The sequence below is a fragment of the Pan paniscus genome, chromosome 18, assembly GCF_029289425.2.
Source record: "Pan paniscus chromosome 18, NHGRI_mPanPan1-v2.0_pri, whole genome shotgun sequence".
Lineage (NCBI taxonomy): Eukaryota > Metazoa > Chordata > Mammalia > Primates > Hominidae > Pan > Pan paniscus.
This window is the reverse complement of record NC_073267.2, coordinates 17,006,021-17,029,340: the sequence shown is the minus strand read 5'-3', so window position 1 is coordinate 17,029,340 and position 23,320 is coordinate 17,006,021. Positions and strand designations below refer to the sequence as shown.

General features: G+C 51.3%; 1 protein-coding gene across 1 annotated transcript; it reads right to left on the bottom strand.

Moving 5' to 3' along the window:
• Positions 1 to 2,401: 2,401 nt before the first annotated feature.
• On the bottom strand, positions 2,402 to 16,182 carry LOC129394308 (polycystin-1-like). Its single transcript, XM_055100286.2, is given in 14 exon segments — positions 2,402 to 5,550; positions 5,552 to 5,680; positions 7,349 to 7,475; positions 7,566 to 7,776; positions 7,871 to 8,014; positions 8,101 to 8,154; positions 8,157 to 8,270; positions 9,768 to 9,963; positions 10,088 to 10,340; positions 10,521 to 10,677; positions 10,973 to 11,235; positions 12,305 to 12,449; positions 14,513 to 14,649; positions 16,051 to 16,182. Coding segments are annotated over 13 exon segments (1,917 nt in total). The 5' UTR covers positions 14,541 to 14,649; positions 16,051 to 16,182; the 3' UTR covers positions 2,402 to 5,454.
• Positions 16,183 to 23,320: the final 7,138 nt, after the last annotated feature.

Genomic DNA, 23,320 nt, shown 5'->3' with positions numbered 1-23,320 from the left:
TTGTGTTGAACTGCATTCAAAACTGTCCTGGGCCACATGCAGCCCGTCACTCATGGCTAAGACAAGCTAAGTATAAAGTAATTATCTTATCTTTCCTTTTCTTTTTGTTTTGAGACAAAGTCTTGCTCTGTCACCCAGGCTAGATTGCAGTGGCATGATCTCAGCTCACTGCAACCTCCGCCTCCCGGGTTCAAGCGATTCTCCTGCCTCAGCTACTGAGTAACTGGGATTACAGGCGCCTGCCACCACGCTCGGCTAATTTTTGTATTTTTAGTAGAAACAGGGTTTCACCATCTTGGCCAGGCTGGTCTCCAACTCCTGACCTCGTGATCCACCTGCCTCGGCCTCCCAAAGTGCCGGGAATACAAGTGTGAGCCACTGCACCTGGCCAGTAGTAATCTTTTCTTTAGTTATTTACTTGTTTTTTAAATTGATGTATAATGTTGGATGCATTTATTATATATCACATGGTAAAAGAATCCCTCTAAATAATACTTCTCTCTTGGATTATATGAATCTTTGTCATTTATAGCTCAGCATAAGTAAAGAAAAAAAAATACAATGAAGAGATTACTTCATTCACAAATAAGTATCGAATTTTAGTGCTTAAAAATTAACAAGGTGGGCCGGGCGTGGTGGCTCACGCCTGCAATCCCAGCACTTTGGGAAGCCGAGGTGGGTGGACCGCGAGATCAGGAGATTGAGACCATCCTAGCTAACACGGTGAAACCAATCTCTACTAAAAATACAAAAAATTAGCAGGGCATGGTGGCACCCGCCTATAGTTCCAGCTACTTGGGAGGCTGAGGCAGAAGAATCACTTGAACCCGGGAGGCAGAGGTTGCAGTGAGCCGAGATCGCACCACTGCACTTCAGCCTGGGTGACAGAGCGAGACTCTGTCTCAAAAAAAAAAAAAAAAAAAAAAAAAAATTACCAAGGTGGAGATGATGAAAATGGCATGAATAGTGTGGGATTTCTCTAAGATTGTTGACATTAATTCCATTAGACTCTTATGTGAGTGAAGACGATAACATTTCTACATCGATTCCTCAGGATTTAACTATATATTCTTGAAAACATCTCAATTTTAAATGTTTCTTTCAAGATGGTGAATTAAACAGAGATAGCCCTTCAACAGGTTGAACTCAGCATATGCTGAGTCTGAAATGGAAATGATGGACTTAGAGAACCATACAACAATGGTCATGATTTCAGAAACATGGTGTTGAGCAGAATAAAGCAGACACAAAAGAGTACCTATGGCATGGCATGCATCTGTATACACGAAATTCCAGAATAAGCAAGCTAACCTAGGATAAGAAAGAGACTGGCTGGGAAGAGTGAGAGTTCACTTTCTGGGGTGACATAATAGTGTAGATCTTGGCTGGGCACGGTGGTTCATGCCTGTAATCCCAATGCTTTGGGAGGCCGAGGCGGGCGGATCACCTGAGGTCGGGAGTTCAAAACCAGCCTGACCAACATGGAGAAACCCTATCTCTACTAAAAATACAAAATTAGCTGGGAGTGGTGGCACATGTCTGTAATCCCAGCCACTCGGGAGGCTGAGGCAGGAGAATCGCTCGAATCTGGGAAGCAGAGGTTGCGGTGAGCTGATACTGCCCCATTGCACTCCAGCCTCGGCAACAAGGGAGAAACTGTGTCAAAAAAAAAATAAATAAATAAAATAATGTAGATCTTGAAAGGGGGTTGGTTTATGCTGGTGTATGTACTTTCCAAAGTTAGTAAACTTACACTTAAGGTTATATAGTTTGGCCAGGCGCGGTGGCTCACGCCTGTAATCCCAGCACTGGGAGGCCGAGGCAGGCGGATCACGAGGTCAAGAGATGGAGACTATCCTGGCGAACATGGTGAAACCCCGTCTCTACTAAAAATACAGAAATTAGCCAGGCGTTGTAATCAGAGCTACTCAGGAGGCTGAGGCAGGACAATTGCTTGAACCTCGGAAGCGGAGGTTGCAGTGAGCCGAGATCTTGCCACTGCACTCCAGCTCTGGCTTAAAAAAAAAAAAAAAAAAAAGTCATCAAACCAGATGACACAAATCAAATGACAATTCACTTTGTTTTGGTCCGTTTTGTTTGTTAGAGACAAGAGTGCAGCGGGGCCATCTCGGCTCACTGCAACGGCCAGCTCCTGGGCCCAAGCGATCCTCCCACCTCAGCCTCTCCAGTAACTGGGATAACAGGTACGCACCACCAGGCCCGACTAATCTTTTTTGGAATTTTTTGTAGAGATGGGGTTTTGCTATGATGCCCTGGCTAGTCTTCAACTCCTGGACTCAAGTGATCTGCCCACCTCGGCCCCCTAAAGTGCTGGGATTACAGGCCTGAGCTGTGTCATTTCATGCCGCGTGACACAGCCCAGTAAAAAGGAAGAAACCCCGCGGGTCCAGCGTCTACTCACACAGGTGGACTGATGGCTGATAAATCCCAGCAGGAGCCAAAAGAGGAGCCGAAAGAGCAGCCACAGCACCCGTCCACTCACACAGGTGGACTGATGGCTGATAAATGCCAGCAGGAGCCAAAAGAGGAGCCAAAAGAGCAGCCACCGCACCCGCATGTCCTGGTCCTTTCAGGCGCCCTGAGGCGGCCAGGACAGAGGTGGAGGTGGCTTAGGGCAGGGGGGAGGGAAGGGAACGGGGACCGGGGCGGATCTGAGTTGGGGAGGGGGAGGGGAGGGGGAGGGGAAGGGGAGGGGAAGGGGAAGGGGAGGGGAAGGGGGGAAGTAAGGGAAGGGAAAGGAGGAGAAGGGGGCTGTTGGGCACCTGGAGGAGGTGGAGGAGGAGGAGGAGAAGAAGAAAGGGTCTGGGAAAGGATCTGGTTCAAATTAAGTACTCAAGCGCTGGTGGAAGGCTTAGCTACAGGTCACGGAGAAGATCAGGGAAGCAACAGGACACGCGGGGCAAGGGAGCGTGAGGCTTAGGAGCAATTAGAGGGAGACTAAGGTTCTGCTTTCCACCAAACCTTCTTCGGTCTGGGCCCTCCCTTAGCAACCCTGGGGCTTCATACTCCCTCTCCACCAATCCCTGATGACCCCGGTGGTGCCTCACAATGGACATTCCAAGTAGCGCCCGCATCATTCCAATGACCCCTCCCCCATCTCAGTCCCCCACGCTCCTCCCAAGGCCAGGTCCTCTCTGGAACCTTCACAAACCTGATTTCTGGTCCTCCCCAACCAGCTCCCTGTCCCTGCTTCTGGGCGCTCCTTCCTTCCTGAGCTCCCAGGGTTCCTCAAGGTCACTTTTGGCGACAAAACATAAAAAACAAATGATGGCAGGATGGCAGGAAGAACCTCATACCCAAGCAGAGTGCCAGGGTTTACAGCCTCCGCTCAGCCATTCATATCTTAAGCAACAAAACATCAGCAGGATGCGGAAGGTCCCGATAGTAAACCATCTCCATCACATCCATGTAGCCATCCGCCCATCAACCTGTATCTCAGGAACAAATGTACATACATTCATTTTAAGCATGCGTGGTACATTTACAAAAATTAACCTGACTTATTTTGTTCCAGCAAATCTCAATATGTTTGAGAGCAATCCAATCACACAGCATGTTTCTGATCATATAACTGTGCTAGAAGTCAATGATTAAAAGCTAATTCAAAATTATTATTTGCTTGGAAATTCAAAGTGCCCTTATAAGACATAAACATAAGAAAGAATCCAAAATGAAACAAGATTGCCTTTCAACTCAATGATAAGATCATAACATGGCAATAAAATGTCTCCCTCTGGCCTGGGAATTCCTCTTTGTGCCACAAGGTTGTGTGATCTCAAATCACCCCTAACCCACCTAGACATTTTAACATCCGAAACCGAGTGATGATGTCCTTATCTATATCATCTTACTGCCTGTGTGTGTGGACTTTAAATTCTGAACCCAAATGAGGGGGAGAAAACCAAGTTGACTTTCATGATTGATCTCTCAGGGATGTCCAAGGAATCTGTGCATTTCAAGAAACAAAGTTCATCAGCTTCTCTCCTAAGGTATTTGCCCACAATACCCAGAGGGCTTGGCAGCATCATGTGTGATGGGTGGGGAGCTCCAAGCAGGTGGGCAGGACCCAGGGGCCTGGTGACCAGGACAGACCCCCACTGTCCATCACCTTTCCTGGCCCTGTCCTCGGCTAAACTTCCCACAGGCCTTCTGCCCGATCACACAGAGTGTGCCCAAACTCACTCAGGCCTCTGGCAGCTGAAAACCACTGCTTTAAATCCCTTTACCATTTACTATGACATAAGGTTATTGTTAACAGGAAATATTCGATTGATGCTACAAATGGAAAGCCAATGCCTTTACCATAAATAGAAAAACAACCCTAAGAAACAAGCAAAACAAAAACAAAACAGGGGCTGGGTGTGGTGGCTCACGCCTGTAATCCCAGCACTTTGGGAGGCCGAGGTGGGCGGATCACAAGGTCAGGAGTTCCAGACCAGCCTGGTCAATATGGTGAAACCCTGTCTCTAACAAAATACAAAAATTAGCCGGGTGTGGTGGTAGGCGCCTGTAGTCCCATCTACTTGGGAGGCTGAGGCAGGAGAATAGTTTGAACCCGGGAGGCAGAGTCTGCCGTGAGCCGAGATTGCACCACTGCACTCCAGCCTAGGCGACAGAGCGAGACTCTGTCTCAAAAACAGCAACAACTACAAACAAACAAAAAACAGGGTTAACAAAACGATGGAATTCAATTCTATTTATATGCTGCAGCCATGTTCCAGCCCTAGATTTGGCTGGGCATGGTGGCTCACGCCTGTAATCCCAGCACTTTGGGAAGCTGAGGCAGGCGGATCACGAGGTTAGGAGTTCGAGACCAGCCTGACCAACATGGTGAAACCCCGTCTCTACTAAAAATACAAAAATTAGCCAGGCATGGTGGCACTCGCCTGTAATCCCAGCTACTCAGGAGGCTGAGGCGGGACAATCCCTTGAACCCGGGAGGCAGAGGTTGCAGTGAGCCGAGATCGTACCATTGGACTCCAGCCTGGGTGGCAGAATGGAATGAGACTCTGTCACAAAAAAAAAAAAAAAAAAAAAGCCCTAGATTTCGGTTGTGTTGGTTGTAAAAGGAGAGACCCAGTAAGTGGGGGTTGTGCCGCAGATTGCTTCCCACAATGGACGGGTCACTGAGCAGATCCGGCCAACTGGGTTCCCTCGCTGGAGGGCCAGCACACCAGACTGCAGGTGGCACGTGTCAGCAAGGTACCAGGGGATGTGTCACACACACACCCCATCCCCGTGCAGTCACGCACAGACACCCTGGGCTTCCGAGCAAACCTGCTCCCAGGTGGTGTGACCACATGGAGCCACAGACACCCAGCTGGGACACGCAGCCCGCACACCCCCGGCACCCCAGACACAGTGACCTGCACCAGGGCTCGAGGTTTCTCTAGGGAACCCACCTCTTAGAATCATCCAGAAACAAGTCACTCTTCATCTGTCCAGCAAAGGCCTGCTAAGAGGTGCACAGTGTCTTGAGTTCAAGCTGCGCCAAGGCGGCAGGACCCCCAGCCCAGCCCAGGACCCCCAGTAGAGCCCTCATCTCAGCATGGAGGCCTGAGAACGTGAGGAAGGAGCTGTCCAGCATGGACGAGTCCAGGCAGCTTTCAATGTCCAGCACCTGCTGCCCGGCAGGTGTGGGGCTCGGGCTCCCAGCCACCTGCAGGACGAGGGCAGTGATCAGCGGGCGGCAGCTCAGACCTGCTCAGGACAGGGATGAGAAGCCACCTCCTCAGCAGACAGGGCAGAGCCCGGTGCCATCTGACAGAATGTTCTAGAATGCTGGATATATGGGACATGTGCACCGTCCGTGATGGCAGCCGCTCACGACGTGTGCCACTGAACACTTGACAGCAGACTGGTGCAGCTAAGGAACAGAGTTTTAAATTTCATTTTTTTTTTTTTTAGATGGAGTCTCGCTCTGTCACCCAGGCTGGAGTGCACTGGCACAATCTCAGCTCACTGCAACCTCCACCTCCCGCGTTCAGGCGATTGTCCTGGCTCAGCCTCCCGAGTAGCTGGGATTACAGGGGCCTGCCACGATGCCCAGCTAATTTTTTGTATTTTTAGTAGAGACGGGGTTTCACTGTGTTGGCCAGGCTGGTCTTGGAACTCCTGACCTCAAGTGATCTGCCCGCCTCGGCCTCCCAAAGTGCTGGGATTACAGGTGTGAGCCACCACGCCCAGCCATCGTTCCATTTTAATTAACTTAAATATAAGCAGCCACATGTGGCCTCTGGTTCCTGCCACGGACTCGGGAGCAACCCCTCCTGGTCGTGGCTTATGCGCCTTCTCTGTGTGCTGCTGGGGTTAGTTTGCATGTAACCTCTTGAGGACCCCACATGTGTATTCCTAAGGGGTGCGGCCTACCGTTTCCGTATGAATGGGAAGAGTTCCCATCTGCTGTATTCTTGGAAAGAGGCTGTGAAGGATTGGTGTGAATTCTTCCTGAACTGCTTAGAAAAATTCTATCGTGAAGGCTCTGAGCCTGGGCTTTTCTTTGTGGGACTTTTTTTTTTTTTTTTTTTTTTTGGAGACGGAGTCTTGCTCCGTTGCCCAGGATGGAGTGCAGTGGCGCAATCTCGGCTCACTGCAAGCTCCGCCTCCTGGGTTCATGCCATTCTCCTGCCTCAGCCTCTCGAGTAGCTGGGACTACAGGCACCCGCCACCATGCCCAGCTAAGTTTTTCTATTTGTAGTAGAGACGGGGTTTCATTGTGTTGGCCAGGCTGGTCTCGAACTCCTGACCTCAAGTGATCTGCCCGCCTCGGCCTCCCAAAGTGTTGGGATTACAGGCGTGAGCCACCGTGCCTGGCCCTTTTTAATGTTTTATATAGATGGGGTCTTGCTATGTTGCCCAGGCTGGTCTCAGACTCCTGGACTCAGATCCGCCCACCTCGGCCTCCTGAAGTGTTGGGATTACAGGCGTGAGCCACCACACCCGGCCCGGCCACTGGGAGGTTTCTAAGGGACTAACTCGGCCTCTTCACTTGCTATAGATGTACTGAGATTTTCTTCTGGAGTGCATTTCGGAAGCGTGCACAGCCGCGTGCTTGCTTCTTCTGAGTTATCTGGCGTGCTGCTGTGCAGTTGTCCGTGGTGTCTGCTTAGCAAAGTGCCCTCGTTCTTTCACGATTCTGGCTTCTGAGTCTTCTCTCTTTCTCCCTGGTCAGTCTAGCTAAGGCTGCTCAAGTGTGTTGACCCTTCCCGAGCAGCCTTTGGTGGACGCCTTTCCCTCTGGCTGCAGCACTGGAAAGTGGCGGCCCTGGGCATGGTGCCAAGGCCCAGGCTCCATTCCCACTACTCCCGGGTCCCCAGCCCCAGCCCACCTTGCTCCGGGACATCCAGAAGAGAAAGAGGATGGCCAGGTAGACGGGATAGACAACCACGCTGGACACCAGGCCAACAGCGACTGTGTCGACGCTCAGTGGGCTCAGCCTGGACACACGCCCCGTGCTGTGTGGAGGAGAGGAGGCCACACAGGTGAGGCTGAGGGGCAGGAAGGGCTGGGCAGGAAGAGGCTGTCCCGACCCCTACGACACCCACCTGTAGGCAGAGTCACCAACAGCCCCGTACCACACGGCATTGGCGCCCAGGAAGAGGCAGATGAGAAGAACGCAGCAGGTGGCCCTCTGGATGCGAGTGAAACAGCTACGAGGCAGCCGGTCCCATATGGAGAGCCAGATGTGCTTGTCAAAGAAGCCGCGCTGCAGCTCAGCCACCAGCAGGCACCGGAAGCGCAACAGGGCTGCGTCGCCTGGAAGGCAGGGAGGGCCGCACTGCAGGAGGCCACGGGGCAGGACCACCCTGCCCAACCTCCCACGGAGTGGGAACATGGAACGAGGCCTTACTCGCGGCCAGCATCTCCTTCTCCACCAGGCCCCCGTTGGCCTCCGTCTCCACCGAAAGCCAGTCATTGACCAGGAAGAAGGTGCTGTGTGCCGTCTGCAGGTCCCTGACGATGATGTGCTGCAGGAACCAGGCAGGGCTGAGCCCTGCAGAGGCGCGGGGGGGAGGTCAGGCTCGCAGGGCACCCCAATGCGGGGGCAGAGGGGCAGAGCTTGGCAGGGTCCGCACAGACCTTTGTTGTCGTGCCACACTCGGATCTTCCACACGCTACCCAGGCTGTGCGGGTGGCGATCCGGAAGATGTCCAGGCTGTTGCGGTGGAAGGCTCTGTCGCCGTCCAGGTGCCAGTGGCTGCTCCGGCTGTCCACCCCATACAGCATGATGCCCACGTGGGCCGTGGTACCTGGAGGGCAAGAGGGAGGGGTGGGAGGCTCGGTCTGCTGCCCAACACGTGTGGCATCCCAGGCAAGTCATCTCAGCTTTGGCCTCCGCGCACTCAAGGAGCCACACAGGCAGTCCCGGCTTTGCACGGCTCTGCCATACACGAGGAGCTGCGGTTACTGCAATTTGTCCAATAAACAGCAGGACCTCAAGGACGTGATTAAGTTACATGGAAAGAACTGTAACTTGTGACATGCAAACATGGCTGCACACGCCTCAGTCCACACCACAACCAGTGACCCGCACTGCACACCTGTCCACGCCTCAGTCACGCCACAACCGGTGACCCGCACCACACACCCATCCCTCAGTTCATGCACAGACTGCAAAACGTGAAGCTGTGTCACCTCCTCTCCCAGTGACAGACCCAGGTGACAGTATTTTTTTTCTTTTCTTTTTTTTTGAGATGGAGTCTTGCTGTGTCACCCAGGCTGGAGTGCAGTGGCGCAATCTCAGCTCACTGCAAGCTCCGCCTCCCGGGTTCACGCCATTCTCCTGCCTCAGTCTCCCGAGGAGCTGGGACTACAGGCGCCTGCCACCACGCCGGGCTAATTTTTTTGTATTTTTTAGTAGAGACAGGGTTTCACCGTTAGCCAGGATGGTCTCGATCTCCTGACCCCGTGATTTGCCTGCCTCGGCCTCCCAAAGTGCTCGGATTACAGGTGTGAGCCACCGTGCCCAGCCGACAGTTTTTAAAAGTAGGTAATCAAAAGAAAGAACTGGGAAATGAAGATGAAAGCAGCACGTAAATAAAAAATGGGAACACGGCCAGGTGTGGTGGCTCACACCTGTCATCCCAGCACTCTGGCAGGCCGAGGCAGGCGGATCACCTGAGGTCAGGAGTTCGCCTGGCCGACATGGTGAAAAATTAACTGGGTGTGGTGGCGTGCACCTGTACTCCCAGCTACTCAGGAGAATCGCTTAAGGGGAATCGCTTAAACCCAGGAGCTGGAAGTTGCTGTGAGCCAAGAGCACGCCATTGCACTCCAGCCTGGGCAACAGAGCGAGACTCCGTCTCCAAAAAAAGAAAAACGAAAACAAAAAGGGAATGCCAGAAGGGCAATTCCAATGAAAGGAAAATGGAGGTATTGAAGAAACAGCCAGGGGGAGGGTGCTGGCGCCTCCGTCTGAGAGACGAGCTATGCAGTCAGGATCACGGGTGGATGCACGGTCTCCCACAGTGGTAGCGATGCTCACGTCACTTGTGGGGCCACGCTACTGTGCAGAACGTGGGCTGCCCACCCTGACTGACTGGCACCTACTTCCAGCTAGGAGCTGTCCTAGTCCTCAGGGACAGTGAGTGCTCACGAGGTCATTCCCAGGATGAACACACCAGCCCTTCACACAGCACTGCAAAAACTGCCTTGTTCTGACGCCTGCGACGAGACTCACTCCCAGAGGGTGCAACCAGCACAGCCAGTGAGAGCAGGGGAGGCCCTGCCACCCCGCTGCGCCCCACCTGAGCCCCGGCCCCAGCCTGTCTTGACGAGGATCTCGTACTTGAAGCGGCCCCGCTGCCCACAGAAGGGGATGGCGCGGCCCCGGCTGGCATCCAACTGGTCCAGCTTGTGCAGGATGGCGGCCATGACCATGTAGGTCACCAGGCACACAGCACATGTCAGCATGACGATATAGTTTACATCCGCTGTCGGCTCCTGTGAGGACACAGCCGCCAGGCCCAGGAGGTCACGTGCAAGCTGTGCCTTCTCAGGATAGAGCCGAGCCCACCCAGACCCTCCTCAACTCTGCAGAGGCTCCCAGGAGCACAGGGTCACTCACAGGAAAGACAAAGCGGACATGGCTTGGGGGCACGATGAGGCTGGCGCCGAAGGCGGTGAGGTGACGGGTGAGGCAGACGGCCTGGCGGGGCGAGGTCTCCTCCAGGGGCAGCAGCCCCTCTGTCCGCCACACCATGTCCTCCTCGCTGAAGTACTGGCACAGGGACGTGTACAGGCCCACGGACACCTCCAGTGCCGACCAGCGGAAGTGGCTGGAGAGGTTCAGATGGTAACTCCCCGCTGGGTCTCTGCTCCTGGGCAGGGAAGGGGCAGTGGACATGAGCCCAGGCTCCGCCAGGTTGGATGTCAGAGTCCCAGAGCCCATACCCGGTCCAGTCCCCTCGCTGCCTGCCGTCCCCATAGGGCCAGTAACCCGGGCAATGCTGACCCATGATGCCCTGCCCTGCCCTGCCAGGCCGGCCCGCAGAGCTCACCCCGGGGAAATGAAGAAGGTGTAGGGCCGGTGGTCGGCACCCTGGAGTGACTCTGGGTGGATCCTCCTGCTAGCCGAGCAGTTGTGCTCATTGGGCCGGGGCTCCGAGTGCAGATAGACTGCCAGGTAGGGCTCGGATTCCTCAGACAGGTAGCGGCCTGGGGCAGAACGCACAGGTCACACGCCTGCCGGGAAGCTCAACCACCCGGGGGACACCCACAATGGCCCTCCTGAGCCCACCCTCTGCCACGGGCCTGAAAGGCCATAGGAGCCTCTGCACCAGAGCTGGCACCTGCTTCTCCGTGGCCCCCAGCTCCTCTCCGGCCAGGCCCCCAGCAGCCCATGAAACAGAAAGCAAATTTCACCAGAGACACCCATGGAAGCCCTACGAGAAAGGCCTTCCCCCCAAGAACAAGGCCAGGGGGCCGCGTGTGCCCCACCCACTGCACGCACCGTCCAGCAGCATATAGTTGAGCTGCAGATGCAGCACGGCCGCAGGGTTGCTGCTGTCCAGGGTGACCACAGCACCGACGGAGGCCTGGGGCTGGACCACAACGGAGTTGGCGGAGCTGCGGTGGCCCCGGGCAGCCCAGTCCGAGTTGTTGGGCACCTTCACGGTTATGGCGCGCTCTGAGGCCAGCCGCTCGATGGGGATCTGGGCGCCGGCCCGTGTCTGGAACGCCATCGAGGCCACCTTGGTGGAGACGGTGTAGTTGCTGATATAGCCAAAGGGAAAGGGATTGGAGTCCACCAGAAAGATGAGCTGCACCACGTCACTGAGGTTGGCCAGGGCCCTGCTGAAAGCCTAGGGGATGGAGAAGTGGCAGCCAGACCCTGGGGCGCCGCCATAGCACAGCAGGCTCCGCGGGTCCGAGCGCTTGCCCTGGGCCACGATCTCCTCGCCTGCCAGCGTCAGGTGCTCCTTGTTGAGCACGCGGGAGCGTGTGAGGATGCGCATGAGGGCAGAGGTCAGGTTGTAGGCCTGGGACGCCACCATCCGCGATGGTGACTCGGCTCCCAGCTCTGAGGGCTGTGGTGCCCGCACATCTGAGCTGGCCAGGTGGATGAGGTCTCCTGCAGACAGGCGTGAGGTCAGTGCAGAGACAGGGAGGCAGAGGGAGGGTGGGGGCAGGCAAAAAGGGGGAGCCGGAGGGTGGGGGCTGAGAGAAAGGGGGAACCTGAGGGGGCAGAGAGCGAGGCGCAGGCAGAAGGAAGGGGGAAGCTGGAGAGAGAGTGCTGGAGGGGGAGGGGGAAGGGGATGGGGATGAGGATGAAGATGAGGGGGATGATGGGGAGAGGGAGGAAAAAGGAAGGAAAAGGGTAGAGAAAAGAGAAAGGGGAGAAGAGGAGGAGCAGGGGGAAAGGGAGGGGAAGGGGGATAAGGGAGGGGAAGGGGAATAAGGGAGGGGAAGGAGAATAAGGGGGATAAGAAAGATGAGGGGAATGGACAAAAGGACGGGGAGGATGGGGGGAAATGGAGAAAAGGGGAGAGAGATGGAGAAAAGGTAATAGGGAAGGGGGAGGGGGAGGAGAATGGGAATTGGGGGAGGGGGATAAGGATGGGAATTGGGGGAGGGGGATAAGGATGGGAATTGGGGGAGAGGGATGAGGATGGGAATTGGGGGAGGGGGATGAGGATGGGAATTGGGGGGAGGGAAGGGGGACAAAGATGGGATGGGGCAAAGGTGAGGCGGTTGTGGGGAGGAGGGAGGCAGAGGAAAGGGCAGCATGGGGCAGACGGGCCACGTGGGGCGGACAGGTGGCATGGGGCACAGGCCGCGGCACCTGTGATGTTGAGGATGCTGTCTCCGATGGCGGTGGGCATCACGGTGCCCGCGGTGGTCTCTGCCTGCAGGATGCGCATCATGGCCTCCAGCTTGTGCAGCGTCTGCTTCAGGCACGAGCAGCATACGAGCTCCCTGCTGGGCCCCTGTGTGGAGCCAGCAGTGTCCAGTCCCGCTCCTGGCCCCACTCCTTGCACACGCCCTCCTCTCTACACAGGTCCTCACCTGGCTCACACCCCCAGCCCTGCAGCTGGAGAGCCCACTTGACTGGACCCCCACAGCCTCCTCACTAAGCATTTTCTGTGGCTCTGCATGACCCAGGGCCTCCACCTGGGGACCACGTGATGCAGCGCACCGACCACACAAGGCACCTCTTCACAAGAGAGGAGGAGGAGGGGAGAGGGGAGAGAGGAGAGGGGAGTGGAGAAAAGGGGGGAGAAGAGAGGGAAGGGGAGAGAAGGGGTAGAGGAGAGGGAAGGGAGAGAGAAGGAGGAGAGGAGAGGGAAGGGGGAGAGGAGAGGGGAGGGGAGAGAAGGGGGGAGAGGAGAGGGGAGGGGACAGAAGGGGGAGAGGAGAGGGGAGGGGAGAGAAGGGGGAGAGGAGAGGGGAGGGGAGAGAAGGGGGAGAGGAGAGGGGAGGGGAGAGAAGGGGGAGAAAGGAGAGGGAAGAGGAGGGGAGGGGAAGAGGGGAAAGAGGGGAGGGATGAGGAGGGGAGGGGAAGAGGAAAGGGGAAGAGGGGAGGGAAGAGGAGAAGAGGGGAGGGAACAGGAGGAGAGGGGAAGAGGGGAGGGAAGAGGAGGGGAGGGGAAGAGGAGGGGAGGGGAAGAGGAGAGGGAGAAGTGTTTCTGGAGAAGACACAGCACTCCAGGCAGAGGGGAGAGTATGTGCAAAGGCCCCGAGGAGGGAGTGAGCTTGGTGTGGGACTGCAGAGGACCACTGTGGCTGGGGCCCGGCGAGTAAGGGGACAGTGGGAGGAGATAAAGAAGGGGTTAAGAAGTGTCAAAAAAAAAAAAAAAAAAAAGGATCTTATTACAAGAGAGCTGGAAATCCACTCCACTGCTGGAAGGGAAAGGTTTCCTAAATATCTATCACTTATTATGAACTGGATATTAATCGATCTCCTATAACAAATCGACCTGTCGAGCTTTTGTAATTAAGCAGTTAGGGGAGTAAGCTGGCACATGAAACACCAGTTCCAATTCTTCTAGTTTCTCTACAGAGAAACTAAGACCTGACGACGACATCTGCCGCCGCTCAACATCAAAACATTATAGAAATTCACGAAGGCATCTACAGAGGTGCTCCTGAAACCCATTTCACACTGCCTTTCAGGCCACAGAGACCACAGTCAACAAGAAGCTAAGATCCTGTTTACAGCTTCTTCCCCTGTGCTGGAATAAATACACCAGAGAAGGTGGGGCACAATGGCTCACGCCTGTAATCCTAGCACTCTGCGAGGCCAACACGGGTGGATCCCCTGAGGTCAGGAGTTTTAAGACCAGTCTGGCCAACATGGTGGAACTCTGTCTCTAACAAAAATACAAAAAAAAAAAAAAAAATTAGCTGGGCATGGTGGCACGCACCTCTAGTCCCAGCTACTCGGGAGGCTGAGGCAGGAGAATCGCTTGAACCCAGGAGAAGGAGGTTTCAGTGAGCCGAGATTGTGCCACTGCACTCCAGCCTGGGCAACAGAGCAAGACTCCATCTCAAAAAAAAAAAAAAAAAATATATATATATATATATATATATATCAGAGAAATTCACTTGGCAGTACAGAGCGGTGTACACCAAGGACACTTTGATACCTAAGAGGGTTCACTTAAGCCCTGCCATAACCCTGAGAAGTAGGTATTAAGATCTCAATTTTCGGTGAAAACTGAGGCTGAGAAGCAGCAAATGAATTTACCCAAAGCTATTATTCCTAATAATATAAAGCCAGTGTGCTCTGCACTGTACCAAAGGCCACCCCGAATCACCAGTCAGATTTAGCATACGGCCAGGACAAGGAAACCTCCTAAATACAGGGGTCCTTCCACTGAGAGAGTATAAATGCTTCCTGATTATGCGTTGCGTAACAGGTGGGCGAGTGGAGAGGCAGAAAAGGAAATCTGACTTGCCTACGTTGACAATATGCCTGGGATGTTAGTCTTTCTTGACATCCACAAGGCGAGCGTTTTTCCAAATAAGAGACTCCATAAGCCGTACATACCAGAGTGATGGCGTGAGACAGGGAACATCTCAGCACGTAGCCCGTCTGCCTGAACTCAACTGCAGACACGTCATCCTCCAGCACTTCCACCTCCAGGCTCTTGTTCTTCCAGCACCAATCCTCATGCATGATGCTTACTGCAAAAGCAAACACCAAAAACGGACACGTGGGCGTGGAGCACACCACCTCCCTGCACGCCACCAGAAACAATGATCATGAATTAACTAATTTTAAAAAGCAGGTGTGTATGTAGACATAAAGATAGAAATATACACATACATATATTTATAACTAGCAGTATTTGGAATAAATTACTGCTAAAGAAAACCTGGAGTCGAGCGTGGTGGCTCACGCCTATAATCCCAGCACTCTGGGAGGCCGAGGCAGTTGGATGGCTTGAAGCCAGGAGTTCAAGACCAGTCTGACCAACATAGCAAAACCCCATCTCTACTAAAAATACAAAAGTTATCCAGGCATGGTGGTGCATGCCTGTAATCCCAGCTACTTGGGAAGCTGAGGCAAGAGAATCTCCTGCACCCAGAAGGCGGAGAGGTTGCAGTGAGCCAAGGTCACGCCACCACACTCAGGCCTGGGTGACAGAGCAAGGCTAAATTTCAAAAAAAAAAAGAAATAAAAACTCGAACCAATGTCCATTACATCAAGAAAGAAATCTAATGGGGCCTGTAAGATCAGGCTGCAAGTAAGGTATTCAGGGATCCACAAACTTTTTCTGCAACTCTTTTCAGTTTTGCAGGCCACATGCTTTGTCAGCCTCAACCACTCGACTTGGCCACTGTTACACACGAGCAGCCATAGAGAATCCATAAACAAATGGGCAAGGCTGTATTCTAAGGAAACTATGCTTATAAAAAAGGCAGTTTTTGTAGTCTGCCAAGCCCTGCCATAACAGAAAATATTAATATAATTCCAGAAAAGCAGTCTGTTTTATAAGCTATCCACTGCCAGCAGCCCCAAGCTGATTTCTGAAAAAGCAGAAATACAGGCAAGAAGTGGCTTCTTAAGAAGGGCAAGGAAAAGGGAAGTAACATTTGTGGGCACCAACTACTTAGCTGGCTCTCTGCACAACGGGCTTTATAAACTTTACTTCTTTTAGTCTTATATTCTGCAGAAAGGTTCTATTACGTCTATTTTACAGATGGGAAAACTGAGTTTCGGGGAGGTCAAGTACCTTGCCATGGCCAGTACTCAGCACCAGTACTGCTAAGTTAGTAGAACACATCAGTGGAACTATTTCACACTCCTTTTTCTGGCCTTTAGAAATAAAATGCCATACGTCGGGGCACCCTCCCTTAACAGAAGCAGCCAGTGGGCTGTGCTGACAAGGTGGCGGTCAGCTCAGGGCCTGGACTCCTCCATGCTTGTCCAACGCTAAATAATGCCGTCAAGGTCACGAGGCAAAGACGACTTAAAGCAAGGAAAGGTACATGGTCGTGATACAATTTGAGACCTGAGTTTTAGAAAGTTTACAAAGACAAGAAGTGTGTGAGGGCCACAGGATGTTGCATTCCAATTCTTACTTTTGTATTTTCCAGGGAGCATGTTGTCAAAGGTGAAAGTCATGGCGTTGACCTTGCCGGAGAGCTGGAGGCTCCGCTTCTCACCCTGGCGGCTCAGGGACTGCAGAGTCACCAGCAAGTCACCGCAGGTGTCTGCAGGGAAAAGAAGGGAGGGCCCCATGTGACCCCTCATAAGGCTTCAGCACAGGTTCGAATCCTAACCCTATGTAATAGCTTCTTGCTACTGCTGAGCTCCTAAGAGGCAGTGGCCGGAGGCGGACGGAGTGCTTCTTTCAAGCTAACATGCACCCACTTGACTCCAAGAAGCCTCCCTCGCACGCAGGTGATCAGTAGCAAACAACAAAGGCAAAAGGAAAAGTTTCCCAAATCCCACTCCTACCAGCTGACTTCTTTGAAACTAAGTGTTCTTACTTTCCAGTGATATCTTACCCAAACAAGAGACTTTCCCAGAAACTGATGCCAAGAACTGTACAAAGGCCACATCCATCACCGGCCTGTCGGTCACAGTAAGAGGAAATGTCTGGGGTTTCAACGTCAGCCCTGCTCTGGTTTCTGCCTCAGGAACCATCACCTGCGGAAACGTGGATGGAGCGTTAGAGGCTGCATTCGGGGAGATCTTCCCCCTGACCTACAGGGCGCTAGAACATTCATCTGGGACCAAGGCTAAAGAGATTTTGAAGGCCAAAGGTTCGTTTCCAGGCCGATTTTACAATCACATCAAATCCACGAATAACTTGTGTGAAGTAAACACAGTTCTACCCAGATGAAAAATTAGCCTCAACAGACCCATGTGTATGAACAAAAGTCTATCTGGCCTAATTCCCCACAGGCACGCAACGCGGACACGCCTCACTTACATACTAGAAACCATACTACATCCCAGTCACTTTTCCAGGCTTCAGATCACTTGTAGCATAAGCTCTGAACCTGTCAACACTATGTGGATGACACTTTGGTGGAATTAAGTCATTTTCTTCCTCCTATTGTTCTGTGTGCCTTTCATGGGCTAAGAGGAGGAACAGGTGAAGGTAGCAGCGGTCAAATCTTTCATCCCTAGTAAAGACGACACTGCCCTTCCTTGGAGAAGTCCATCACGCTTCCGAAAGGGCTTCCAAAGACTTGTCAATGTGGACGTCTTCGCAAGAAGCCAGCTACCATCTAATAAAGGCAGCTGTCAACCCACACACCACGCTGTTCTGTGGAAGCAGGGAGAACGCAATCTCCTACCCTGTTTCCCACAGAGGGAGGGACCCCACTTTGCCCTAGAGGAGAGCAGAGTCTAACAGGGAACCTTCTCGGCCCTCTCCCTTTGTGTTATTTGCTCTTCCACAGGGAGGAAGGGCAGCTGCTGATTTGATGGGTGAGAGCCCACGGAAACAGTCTCTCCCCAAGGGCAGGGCCACTGCACTGAAAGGCATGGTGGGCTGACCTCTGCTCTGTCCTGTCTCTTGCTTGCTTGGGCCAGCTGTGGCTTGGGCCTTCACCATGGTGATGAGACCACAGGCCAGACCGTCTCCCCGTTCTCGGCCTGCTTGAATGGATAAGTCGCGTGGTCCCTGCCTAGCCATCTTGAAGTCAAGGCAAAGCAGGAAATGGGAAGCTCCATTTTGGCCTGGGGTCCCAGAAGCCACGCACTATGGCCATTTTTGAGCTGCCATTAGTAGAGTTCATTTTTGGTGTCCTCTTGGACTCATCGACATTCTACAGCAGCCAGAAGCCTGAAGGTAGAGGAGTGACTGGCAGCCTGATACTAATAAACATCAAGACTGGAAAAAAGAGAGGCAGATGGCATTATTTTTTAGCTGGATGCCTATCTGACTCTCCTCTACTGGTGCAGGATTGTAAAGACTTAGAAACAAGAAGTTGGAAACTGGAATGCTCCTTCTCTAACCCCATTCAACCTAATAACCCTTCTAAAAATCACTGCTTTTTCTCAAAACATTTTAAATTTAAAACAATGCAACGCACCTGCACTTTGTAAGTCCCTGGTTTTGCTTTAAAACAAAATGATCCATGAGCATCTGTCTCCACGGTGACCAAAGACTTGTCCTTGTCTTGAGATGACAGGACAACTTTGTATTTATTCATCTGCTTGACGGTGTCGGGGAAGCGAATGATTGATATCTGACCACAGACACTGAACCTGCAAAGAGAAGACCATTCATTCCAGCACGAGGACTCAATTATAACAGGAAAGGCTCTTATCGACCAAAAAAGATGCAGCCCTCTCCCAGCCCTTGTTCCTGAGAATAGTCTAATCTTAATGAAGAGACAGAATGCAGTCCAGATGATTCTGGTTTTAAAAAGCAACCTTCATTCTGGTTTTAAAAAGCAACCTTCAGAAGCAAGACTGGGCATCTTTCTACAGAACAGGGGCCCGTAGTGGGGCTGTTTGTGTGTTCCGGGTGACATCTGGCAATCCCCCACTGCAGAGGCAATTTTAAGAAAACCTGCAGATAATAAAAACGTTTCAGGTAATTGGATCGTTGACAGCGGAGCGGCCTTGGACTGAGAATGTGGGCTAGCCCTTAAAAGCAAGAGCTCTAAGCTGCCTAAGAAACTGTGGCATTACCAGGCCATCAAATAACTCAGGATTATCAAAGACGTCTTCCTTGCTTGTGATTATATATAATACATGGATGAAAGCAAACTGGGAGATTGGAACAGAAAAGGTAATTAAGTTAAAAAATGCAAAGCTAAAATTGAACTCCTTGGGAGGTAGGAGCCACAAATGTAACTTATAACTGAAAAGCCCTATTAAGGTAATGATTCAGATTTGAGATTCTAAATAAGGAGTAAGGTGTTGCAAGGCATCCCTCGAATAACACATGAGAGGCCCCCCTACAACGACCATCATCCTTGGAGTGCTGGTCTTCATTTCTGAAGCAGCTGGTGTGTTAAAGTGTAATAGTACATCGTAGCTGGGGGTCACAGTTGTCTTTTCAACTGTTCCTTTTAAAGAATCTTCAAGAATCATTTTAGATAAAAATTAGTCACTTTTGACATAAAGATAATCAAGAATGTTGGATTCTGACAATTAGGGGTACATTAAATGTTGGAACCACCACTCCGCCTCAAATAAAAAAACAGTGGAAAACACAAGGAAATGGTGGAAGATTGTGTATGTGAAATCTAGGAATCATGAAAAACACAGCCATTTCTTCAGAGTGAAGGGACTGCCCAGCCATATGAGCTCACTATCTCCAGCATGGGTCAGCAAACTACCACCCAAGGACCAAGTCAGGGCCCCCCTCCCGTTTGTGATGAATTGCAAGCCGAGAAAAAGAATTGTACACTCTTAAGTGGTTAAAGTTAAAAAAAAAAAAAAAAAGAAAGATAATATTTCACAGGTAAAAATTACATGAAATGCAAACTGTGGTGTCCAAAAATGTAGCTGTGTTGCGCTCTGCCCATTCATTTACAAATTGTCTATCTCAGCTGTGGTCCTACAGACCGTATGGCTCACGCAGCCTAAAATAGTTATTCTCTGGCTCTCCACAGAGAAAGTGTCCCAATCCCTGACCTAGCATATGCATTTTGGTTCTCACATTCCCCTACTGTGAACTTTCAGAATAAAAGGATGGGAAGCGAACACTGACACAATCATTCCCAAGGACCTGTCATATTCTCTTGATTTGTGTACCTGTCAGGGGACACATCACCTTGTCTATTTCCTATCAAATCTCTTTGCCTCCTTAAGTTGTAAATATTTGAACCATAAGATCTGTTTTAGCCCATATTCTTATTAAAAAGAAGTGCCTATTCTCCCTAAACCTCAAATCTATACTGGCTTAGTTTGGAAAAATAAACCAAAAGGGTGGTAGAAAAAGGTTCCGTTATACTGAAGCCCTTAAAAATTGATTTGTATCAATAAATTCTTTCAACAGGGTTTAAATACATATATGGACAGAAACAGGTAATATTGGTGGATATTGAGAGAAATCTATTTTCACAGTCATTTGGACAGAAGCCAAAGAGTTTGTTTTTACAATAAATTGAGTAATTTTTTTATTTTACTTTAAAGGAAGACTAGGCACCATGGCTCAGCCTGTAATCCCAGCACTTTGGGAAGCCGAGGCGGGTGGGTCACTTGAGGTCAGGAGTTCGAGACCAGCCTAGCCAACACGGCAAAACCACATCTCTACTAAAAAATATAAAAATTAGCCTGTAATCCCAGCTACTCAGGAGGCTGGGGCAGGAGAATCACTTGAACCCGAGAGGCGGAGGCTGCAGTGAGCCGAGATGGCGCCACTGTACTCCAGCCTGGGCAATGGAGTAAGACCCTGTCTCAAAAAAAATAAAAAGGAAAAGAAATAGTAAGAAGTATCAGTGTGCTAAAAAGGCAAATGTACTACGTTGGCCAATAAAAAAAAGAGATTTTCCAAAAATGTTCAACAAATGCTATTTTTCTTTCTTTGACTCAAATACTCTACTTTAAAGGAGAAAATAAATATATTTCCTCCATCTCTGTGAACAGCGCCTTCTCCATCTACCCAGTGGCTCAAATAAGAAACCTGTAACCTCAACAGCACAGGCCTGTGGGTGTGTTCTCCATGTGACCTACCAAATCCATCTACTCCTCGCTCCCTCGCCTGCCAGCCGCCTGGGCCCGGCCACTACCATATCTCCTCCAGACAACCACCACTGCCTCATATCTGGCCCCTCCATTCACACCATGGCTTTCCTCCAATCCATTCTCCACACAGCAGCCAGGAAGAAAAACAAACTTTTTAAAGTACCATGATCCCTATCGCTCCCTTGCCAACTGATAACTCTTTTTTCTTTTTTTTGAGACGGAATCTCACCCTGTTGGCCAGGCTGGAGTGCAATGGTGCAATCTCAGCTCACTGCAACCCCTGCCTCCCGGGTTCAAGCGATTCTCCTGCCTCAGCCTCCTGAGTTGCTGAGATTATAGGCGCGCATCACCATGCCCTGCCAACCTTTTGTATCTTTAGTACAGACCGGGTTTCACCATGCTGGCCAGGCTGGGCTTGAACTCCTGACCTCATGATCCGCCCACCTCAGCCTCCCAAAGTGCTGAGATCATGGGCGTGAGCCACCGTGCCCGGCCAACCAACAGACAACTCCTAACGGGTTTCCACTGCATTAGGGAGCAAAGCCCAAACCCAAAGCAAGGCTACAAGGCCCCAGAGCTCCCTGACCTCACCCACCTCCTCCAGCTGCGCAGACTGCCTTTCAGGTCCTTCCTATCCTATGCAGGCCTCTGAGCATGCTGCTTCTCTACTAGGGAAGATTTGCTTTAGCTAACTTTTAGTCTTTACTAAGGTCTCTGCAACCCAGAGAGCCTTGCAGAGCTCCCACTCTAAATTAGCTCTTCTTGCAGCACCCTGATCTCTTCCCTGCACGACACTTGCCATAATTTAGCAGCATAAATGTATTTGTCTTTTTTGTCTTTTTTTAAAATCTTGTTATCTTTTAATTTTTATCTCTTTATTTATTTATTTTTAGACCAGGTTATGAAACTAGCTACTTTTTGCATTTTTGGTAGAGATGGTGTTTTGCCAAGTTGCCCAGGCTGGTCTCAAACTCCTGGGCTCAAGCGATCCGCCCACCTCTGCCTCCCAAGGTGCTGGGATGGATTACAGGTGTGAGGCATTAAGCCTGGCCACAGATGTATTTGTCTTCAGTCTGTCTCCCTGGTAGGGTGAAAGCCCCATCTCTGCAACACTAGTTTGATTAATTATTAGGTACGAAGCATTTTTCAGTGCCTCATCTAGAGTAATTGCACAAAGTGTTTATGGAAGGTGGGAAAGACTTCAATCCAAGAATTACTTTCTGAGGGTAATTTGCTTCCCTGTCTTCCATTCACCACTGGACTCCTTGACCTCGACCTCCATCTGTCTACAGAAAAGAGTCACTGTGGCCTCCTCAGTGATCAAGCCAGGGGACTGTGTTCACCAGGGCTCAGCTCCCTGCACCTCCCTGTTGGGCACTACCTCCTACCCCAAACTTACTTTCTTAGCTCCTATGACCTCATGCTCCCTAGGTCCCCCCTGGGCCACCTGGCACTCTGTTTTTGGCCTACTGTTCTTCTAATTCTACCTGCACATACATATTTGAGGTCCTGGCTGCCACCTGCAGCCGAATCTTCAGGATTGACCATCCATCCAAGCGCCTATTGAAGAGCTCCACCTAGTGGTCCTACAGACCAATGTGGCCAAATCTGAACCCTCATCACCTAACTGGCTTCTCTTTCTGTCCCCAGCCATCACATCTCTCAAGCTGGGCACCCTAAATATCTCACCAGTCTGTCCCTGACTTCCCTACAAGGCAAGCCCTTGTCGTCTCTGCTTTCAGACCTCCTGTGCCCAAGTCCTGTCCCCTTCAAAGCCACTCTACTCCATGCCATTGTTTTCAGAATGCCCTATTGAAAACAATGATCAAAGCTTGTTAAATTAATGCTCAAAACCACTCACGGCCCATTGGCCCCAGTGGGAGAAAGCCCCTACGCCCCGGTGGGGTGTGAGGAGGTGCTATGGGGTTGGCCTCATCATCACCTTCACCTGCCAGTATATTCTGCTCCAGTAGCACCCAGCTTTACACCCGCAGCCACCTCATGCTGCTGTGAGACTGCCTGACTTTGCTCATGCCGCACTTCTCCCAAGCAGACCCTGCACTCTCCTTCTAAGCTACTGTTTTGTGAGCACCTGTTATGTCTAAAGCTGTTCTGCAGGTTACATGCAGGTGGATCTGGGATCTCACTCCAAAGCCCAAGTTGTTGGCACTACACAATCTTGCTTCAGATGATGGTAAAACCACATGAATTCAACCACAAGATGTCCCTGCCTGTACTTATAGTATAATGAGTAACTACAAGCAGGAAGAACTACACCAATGACCTGAAGCATCTTCCAATAAGCTTTCTCAACCAACAATACCATCTTCCAAAAATCCTCAAAGATTAAGCAAAGAGGGGTCCTGTGAAAGATCGTGAAAGTCAGACATGAAAGATTTTTTAATTTCACAAGCCCATTTTAATTTGAAGCAAGGGACTTTTCATTAAGCATCCGACATGTCAGTACCTTCAGTTTGTAAGATTTAGAACTAATCTTTCTTGTCCGGGTGCAGTGTCTCACACCTATAATCCCAGCACTTTGGGAGGCCAAAGCAGGCAGACAGCCTGAGGTTAGGAGTTTTGAGACTAGCCTGGCCAACATAGAGTGAAACCCTGTCTCTACTTAAAAATACAAAAATTAGCTGGGTGTGGTGGGGCACGCCTGTAGTCCCAGCTACTTGGGAAGCTGAGGCA